Genomic DNA, 8,173 nt, shown 5'->3' with positions numbered 1-8,173 from the left:
CTGGGCTCCAGCGATCCTTCCGCCTCAGCCTTCCAAGTAGCCAGAACTACAGGTGCACGCTACCATGTCCAGCTAATTTTTGGTTTATTGTAGAAATGAGGTCTTGCCAAGTTGCCTGGGCTGGTCTCGAACCCATGGGTTCAGGCCATCCACTCACCTTGGTCTCCCAAAGTGCTGGGATTACAGGCTGTGCCACCGAGCCTGGCCAGGGATTTTTTTTTTTAAGGTAGTTTTGAATATTGTACAGTGGATTTAGGATTATTCCATCAAAGTTTTGTTACCCTGTAGGGTAGTTTTATTACCCTGTAGGGTAGTGTGGCAGGCTCCATACTCCGTCACTAACACTATTTGGTTTTTTTGTTCTTTAAAGGCTGCTCTTGAGCACGAAGAAGCCAAGATCCTCCGCATCCAGCTTGAATTGACACAAGTGAAATCAGAGATTGATAGAAAGATCGCTGAGAAAGATGAAGAGATCGAGCAGCTAAAGAGGAACTACCAGAGAACGGTGGAAACCATGCAAAGCGCCCTGGACGCCGAGGTGCGGAGCAGGAACGAAGCCATCCGGATTAAGAAGAAGATGGAGGGGGATCTGAATGAAATCGAGATCCAGCTGAGCCACGCCAACCGCCAGGCTGCGGAGACCCTCAAACACCTCAGGAGTGTCCAGGGGCAGCTGAAGGTCTGGGAGCTCCTGAGGGGGAAAAACCTCTCCCGTCCTCAAATACCCAAAGATGGAGACCAGGCCCATGGTCCTAACCCCTCAGCCTCACATAGACTGTTCCTGTTTCTCCGGCTAGGATACCCAGCTCCACCTGGATGACGCTCTCCGGGGCCAGGAAGACCTGAAGGAGCAGCTGGCCATCGTGGAGCGCAGGGCCAACCTGCTGCAGGCCGAGGTGGAGGAGCTGCGGGCCACTCTGGAGCAGACGGAGAGAGCCCGGAAGCTGGCAGAGCAGGAGCTCCTGGACTCCAACGAGAGAGTACAGCTGCTGCACACCCAGGTGGGGGAAAGGGTGTGTGTGTGTGGGAGTGTGGGGGGGGGAGAGATTCAAGATTCCAGCCCCAGACACAGCTGGGTAACACCCCTTCCTCTTGCCCTAGAACACCAGCCTCATCCACACCAAGAAGAAGCTGGAGACCGACCTCATGCAACTCCAGAGTGAGGTAGAAGATGCCAGCAGGGACGCGAGGAACGCGGAAGAGAAGGCAAAGAAGGCCATCACTGACGTACGATGCTTCCTGCTCCCGTTTGGCTGTCAGAATTGTTTTCCATGAAATCCTCCTCTCCTTCCGCTACTTCTCCCCCCCACCCCCCACCCCCTCACCAGAGTTCCCATTAGACAGGCTGGGTCTCCCCTAGACACATACGGTGTACATTCTGCTCCCAAACCGCTTCCACCTCCCCTCCAAACCCAGTTCCCTCCTGCACATTTAAAAGAAGGGCATAGACAAATAAGACAGGAAGGACTTATAGCCTGTTTGTTCTGCCCATGAAGAAGTGTGATCGTTTCTCCGTCAACACCTGACTTATTCCAAACATGAAAATGAGACCCTCCGAGGTCAATATCCCACCACATTTTCCCCTTTCACAACCATCTAGCCTTCCTGCGTCTCGGAAAGGAAAAAAAAAAAAAAAACAGCTCCACTGGCGCCACCTGCTGCCCGATGGGAGAACTTCACTTCGAAACCGTTAGGCTTTCCTGCACATTCCTACACCACCCTTATTCTCAAGAAGCTTTCCCTTCATCTCATTAGCCTCAAATCTGTGATGCCGAGTATGAAATCAATCTTTTCTAAGTCCCAGGATCCTTTGGAAATATTTGTCAGTGATAATGAATGTTAGGTCACACTCCCAGTAGGGCCTCCAGAATGTCAGGTTAGGCCCTCTGGGGATGTGTGTGTCTAGTGTGTGCTCTAGTGCCATGAGAAAGATGCAAAGAATTGCACAGAAGTTAGATTAGAAAATACAATAAGTCAAGTGTGGTAGCGCACACCTGTAGTTCCAGCTACTTGAAAGGCTGAGGCAGAAGGATTGCCTAAGCCCAGCAGGTCGAGGTTGCCGTGGCTGTGAATGTGCCACTGCACTCCAGCCTGGGTGACAGAGTGAGACTTCAACTCAAAAGAAAAGAAAAGAAAAGAAAATATAGTTTATTTAGAAAGTAAATTAGAGAGAGAGAGAGGAGATTCACCTCCCCAAGGTAGGGTAGGGGGACAAAACCAGGAAACGTGGTGGTGGCCATAGCTCTAAGAGCACATGGCCACACCAGAGTCTAGTAAGGCAATGGTGACTGGCTGCTCATGGCTGAGTCCTTTTAATCCTTCCCTGTGATGCAGGAAGATCATTAAGGTGATTGGGTGGTGGTCTGCTCCATGTCATCACGAAGGGGCAGATAAGCACAGGTACTGATGTCACAAGAGGCAGATGGGTGGGTTAGTCACATGATTGCTGCCACAGTGGTGGGATCTGTCTGTATCATGAAGGTCACAAAGAGCTGACTAGGTTAACCTGGGTCTTATGGGTGGAGGCAAATACTTGAAATAGAAAAGATGATTAGTACAAAACAAGCTGGGGAGGGGGGTTGTAAAACAATTATCAATAGCTACCTCTGAGAAACCGGTTCTGTACTTGGCTGGTGATTAGAGGGTAAGTTAACTGCTAGAAAAACATGAGATTTAGGCAATGTTAAAATGGCTGCTCACTGGGTATATTAAATTCATGTTATGTCCTTTCAATGAAATAAAGAGTTTCCTTGGAGCAGAGGAAGTTTCCAAAGAGGACAGTTTAAGAAAAGGAAAAGGCTATTTCTTGTCTAGTCCTTGAAATTTTTACATCAGAGGTTATTTTATGTCCTGGGTGCAGCTCTTGCTGTATTCCATGGTGGAAAGGTGTGCTTAATCACTGTCTTACCTATTTTCCTTTTTCTTTAGCATGGTTTCTGGGCCTCTGAGATACCCAGGTTTTGACAGCTCCAAGGTACTTGGGCTTTGACTGTATCTTAGTGGGTGTCATTGGTTTTCAGGCTGCTATGATGGCCGAGGAGCTGAAGAAGGAGCAGGACACCAGTGCCCACCTGGAGCGGATGAAGAAGAACCTGGAACAGACGGTGAAGGACCTGCAGCACCGTCTGGACGAGGCCGAGCAGCTGGCGCTGAAGGGTGGGAAGAAGCAGATCCAGAAACTGGAGACGCGGGTGCGTACAGAGGAACCCCAGTATGGCTGAGCTTTTTAGCCTCTCCTGTTTGTGCTCCAGCCCAGACTAATTTTCTCACTGTCTCTCCAGATCCGAGAGCTGGAGTTCGAGCTCGAAGGTGAGCAGAAGAAGAACACAGAATCTGTCAAGGGCCTGAGGAAATATGAGCGGCGGGTCAAAGAACTAACGTACCAAGTAAGTGGAAATAAAACCCAATGGTCATCTTCTCTGTAAAGTGCAAATGCCACCCCTTCTCCACCAAAATACAGTAAGAATTGCTTTAACCCAGAAAACTGGGCAGGGCTTGGACAACTCTGCCCCTTCTTCTCCATGTTCTCATTCTTAAGAGTGAAGAGGACAGGAAGAATGTGCTGAGACTGCAGGATCTGGTGGATAAACTTCAAGTGAAAGTCAAGTCCTACAAGAGGCAGGCTGAGGAGGCTGTAAGTGGGAAAAGTGTGTGACTTTAGGACAGCAACTGGGCCGTTTCCTACAGCGAGCTCTGAGAGAGCTGTGCACTGACCTCACCTACCTGGCTCTTTGGTTTTAGGATGAACAAGCCAACGTTCATCTAACCAAATTCCGAAAAGCTCAGCATGAGCTTGAGGAGGCCGAAGAACGTGCCGATATTGCAGAATCTCAAGTCAATAAGCTACGGGCTAAGACCCGAGACTTCACCTCCAGCAGGGTGAGTCGCAGACCTGGGAAAAACCCACAGGAGAAACTTTTGAGCTGGAAGGAAGCTTAGAGAACACTTTACTTTAGAGCAGGGGGAATATCAGGCTCAGGAAGAGAAGCTATTTACTTAAAGTCACTTAGCTGAGTAGAGCCCTGCTAGAACCCTGGTCTGTAAATCACAATTTAAAAAAACACCATCCCTTGAAAAAAATGTGGTACCTATACACGATGGAATATTACGCAGCCATAGAGGACAAAATTATGAACTTAGCAGCAACTTGGATGGACTTGATAATTTTTATGCATGAGAGTCTATAATACTGAGTGATCTATCACAGAAACAAAGAACTGAGTACCACATGTTCTCGTTAGGAAGTGGACCTTGAACAATTATCATAATACTATAAGAAAAGGACTGGCAGTAGTGGGAAACTGCCAGGGAAGGGGGGCACACCTCATCAACAAGGGTACCTGCATAATGAACATTTGTATACGTAACTCTGAATTTTATCCCACATCTTTAAAATTAAAAATTCAAAAATTAAAAATAAAGCATCATTCTGAAAAAAAAAAGCAGGTGTTCCCCTGAGCTCTTTCAAGCGCCCTCTGCTGGTGCCAGGTCACTCTACATGTAGGTGGATTGCTGACCAGCATGTGGGCTTGTTCTTTGTGAGTGCCAGCTTCTCAAGCTGTGGGGTGACTTCATTTGTGCAATTGTGCATTTCCCAAGGTCCCCCCCCCAAAAAAAATCCTGTGTCCTGCTGAAGCGTACAAGCAACTCCCAGATGCTTGCTGGAAGCAGTGGGAGGAAATGTGTCTCTGCCATCTGACTTGATTCAAAGTGCCTCTTTCTTTCCAGATGGTGGTCCATGAGAGTGAGGAGTGAGCGAGCCCCTTTGGGAGCAGGACAGAAGATATGCAAAATGTATATTTTCGTGGTTCCTGACAACTATGCTTACTTTTCATGTGACTCTTTTTCACATGTAATAAACTTTGCTTTGTTTTCAATTTGGGGCTGTTTCATTGTATTTGTTTTTCTTTTCCCGTGAGGAAATGGTTCCTGATTTGGTGATTTTTGTGCACGAGATTGAACTCTTGGTAAGCAGTTGGCTTGGTAAATCCTACTGGTGTGTGTATGTTGGGAAAGGGAGAGATTGCCTTTGTTTTAAACGTGAGATTCAATCAAAAGGAAAACATACTCCTAGCTTAACTTTACTTTGGCAGGGCATGAGAGGGAGGATTTTTCAAAATTCACCACTTAATATGATATGAGGGAAGCACAAAGTTTATGTTCACGAAAACCCTATCAAGTTGGATAGGGTTATAAGGCAAGCAACCAGATTCTGTTCCTTCACATTCTGTTGGGAACGTATATCTGAAATATAGTAAGTATTTGCTGGGCAGCTGCTCCATGCAAACACGATGCTCTTAGGAATACACAAATGAACAAAATAGTGTTTGGTCCCTTCAAGAGCTCAGTCTAAACCTACCACTGAGTCCTGTTATCTTAGCTCAATCTGCACTACTTCAAAGCTTCATTACAGAAAATCCCACCCCTTACCCAGGGTGAACCTGTCTTTACCTTAAAGGGGGAAAATACAGCAGGAAGTCAGAATAACCATCTGACTGACCTGCTACTGGAAATGGCACTTTCTAACCTCGGACCCTTGTTTACTGGCATCATTAAACTTATCAGAAACAATTGCCAAGTTCCCTTCTTTGTCTGATTCTAAAAGATTAGGAGGAGACCCATTTTGACTCAAGTGGGAATTAAAGACCAAGGAGAACGTTCTTCAGCTCCCAGCACTAAGTTTAGCATCTCCTGGGATTTGCCGTTATAATAGAAAAGAGGTTACTCAGTGTAAGATCTGGCCTATCAGTGATTTCAAATCATTTTATCTCAAAGACCACATCTCTTTGACTTATTTTCAATACTTCATGGCAACACTGTGACTAAAACAGTGGCATGTCCTTCTGGTGATGGCTGTCACTGAGAAGAAATCACAGCAATGACAAGTCTGATCCATGGCCAGGCCAGTGACCAGGCCAAAATAACAGTCCTTCAGAGCCTTTCAGAATATACAAGGACGGCCGGGCTTGGTGGCTCAGCCTGTAATCCCAGCACTTTGGGAGGCCAAGGCGAGTGGATTGTCTGAGCCCACGGGTTTGAGACCAGCCCGGGCAACTTGACAAGACCTCGTCTCTACAGTAAATCAAAAATTAGCCGGGCATGGTAGCACATGCCTGTAGTTCCAGCTACTTGGAAAGCTGAGGCAGAAGGATCGCCAGAGCCCAGCAGGTCGACGCTGAGGTGGTTGTGAGCGTGCCACTGCACTCCAGCCTGGGCAACAGAGTGAGACACCATCCCAAAAAATAAAATAAAATAAAGAATATACAAGGACTACTACAGATTACCTAATATGGAAAGCAGGCAACAGAGGAAGCACCAAGTTCCTCATTATAGAAATATTCCAAATAAAAAATAAAGAGTGAAAAAACTGGAATATTAGGAACGCTTTTAATGAATTATGCCTACTAACATCACAAAAAGATAGACAACCAGACACTGTGTGCCTCCCAATAGAAGGACACACCATCATCTGCAAAGAATTTCTGCCCAACAATCTACCTTGTGTCTGATTGAACCTCTAGATGTGACTACTGTCCATATGTAGGAAATACAGGGGACAGAGACTTAAGATGCAGAAAAATCTAGGTTGCGGGGAAACTCAACTGAACAAATCATATAGTTTTTTCATTGGATAAATTGCAAAATTACATATCAAAAAAATGGAAGGGGTACTTATAGATTAATAGAGGCTTAATGGACTTATCCACTAATTACACTATTTGGACTTTGTTAGGATCCTGATTTGTACAAACAAGCTGTTAAAAAATAGATACACACATGCATATTCCAATTGGTGAAATTTCAATATTGATTGGATTTTGATGATGATACAAGATTATCGTTTGTTTTTAAGGTATAATGTGATACCATGCTTTCTAAAATTGTCTCTATCTTTTAAAAAATACATAGTAAAATATTTATAGATCAAAAAGGAAGAGTAAGCGAGCTATCTTCGAAGTAAACTTATTTTGCAGACTTAATACTTAAAGAATTCATAAGAGGCCCCTGATGCATTTTATGCCAAACTGGTCCATGAACTTGAAAATCTCTGGGGCTGTGGGGCCTGATGTGTCCATTTCTTGGCCAAGTGTGATAGTTCCCAGAAGAGGAGGTGTGGCATTTGGTTCTGGAAGCTATGCATGACTCTCTCTATTAGGTTCTGATTTTGTGAAGGAAATAAATGAAGAACTTTGTTGTCTAAGAGTTAATATGGTGACCAATGTTACCAACGTTCTTTTATTCCAGAAAGCAAAGGATGCCCAGAACTATGGAAGATGTAAGCTGTGTTATTAAGGCCAGAAAAATGAAAGCACAGATCTCATTCCAAATAAGGACCCACCGTGTCACACAAGCAGGAGAGGGGGTCTGGCTGTGGAGAGGAGGAGGCTGATATCGCCACTATTTGCTGAACTCTCACCATGTACACTTGACACCCACTATCACATGCCATCCACATGAAAGACTCAGTGATGATATGGCATTATGACCCTTGCTTTACAGATGAAGAAGACACGAAACACAGAGTGACTTGCCTAAGGTCAAAATGATGGAGCTGGGATCCTCCCTAGATCCCAAGATTTCTTCACCCTGCAAAGCACTCACTGTCTACCTGAGTAGCTGACCAAATAGATGTGAGAAACACCTCGAGGTAGAACATGGGGCAAAGGTGTATTGAAACTTGGCTGATAAAACCCAAAGGGTATGTTTTGTTTTGGTTTTTATTTTTGACGATTAACTATTTTATTGGTGTTTCATTATAAAGCTCCTTTTGCCCATCAACTCAGCCCACCTCATCCTCAGAGAGTCTCTCCTCAGACAGTCCATTTGATCACTCACCAGGAACTTGGGTGACCTTTAACTCATCTGTGATGTCCACCAGCTCTTTTGTACATGGACTTTGGAACAGGGTGACTAAAAACATGATGTCAGGCTCGTTTCTTTGGATGGGATCCTCCCATCTCCAAATTAGAGACCATTTCTAATTTCTAATTTCTTTTCCATTTCTCAAATAGACTGGCAATGGCTCTTTTTTCCCCCCTGCTCCTGAGGCAGATAATTTATTTACTTTCTCCCTATAATCTTCATACTCTCCAGAAACCTCTGACTTTCTGAATTCCTTATTGAGTCTTAAATCTCTTAGCAGTGGATTTCTACTTTGTATTACCTTTTATAA

General features: G+C 45.1%; 1 protein-coding gene across 1 annotated transcript in view; it reads left to right on the top strand.

The window, feature by feature from the left end:
* LOC103252148 (myosin-3) overlaps window positions 1–4,882 on the top strand; it is a 26,070-nt gene extending 21,188 nt beyond the window's left edge. The window contains exons 33-40 of the mRNA XM_008050767.2: window positions 371–679; window positions 798–1,001; window positions 1,102–1,227; window positions 3,021–3,191; window positions 3,282–3,386; window positions 3,539–3,634; window positions 3,742–3,879; window positions 4,729–4,882. Of these exons, the coding sequence (XP_008048958.1) occupies window positions 371–679; window positions 798–1,001; window positions 1,102–1,227; window positions 3,021–3,191; window positions 3,282–3,386; window positions 3,539–3,634; window positions 3,742–3,879; window positions 4,729–4,755 (1,176 nt within the window). The 3' untranslated portion in view covers window positions 4,756–4,882. The remainder of the gene's footprint in view (window positions 1–370; window positions 680–797; window positions 1,002–1,101; window positions 1,228–3,020; window positions 3,192–3,281; window positions 3,387–3,538; window positions 3,635–3,741; window positions 3,880–4,728) is intronic.
* Window positions 4,883–8,173: the final 3,291 nt, after the last annotated feature.

This window comes from Carlito syrichta, unplaced genomic scaffold (assembly GCF_000164805.1).
Source record: "Carlito syrichta isolate Samal-C Ts95f unplaced genomic scaffold, Tarsius_syrichta-2.0.1 Scaffold153648, whole genome shotgun sequence".
Lineage (NCBI taxonomy): Eukaryota > Metazoa > Chordata > Mammalia > Primates > Tarsiidae > Carlito > Carlito syrichta.
The sequence above is the reverse complement of the archived record's forward strand: the minus strand, read 5'-3'. Positions and strand labels throughout refer to the sequence as shown.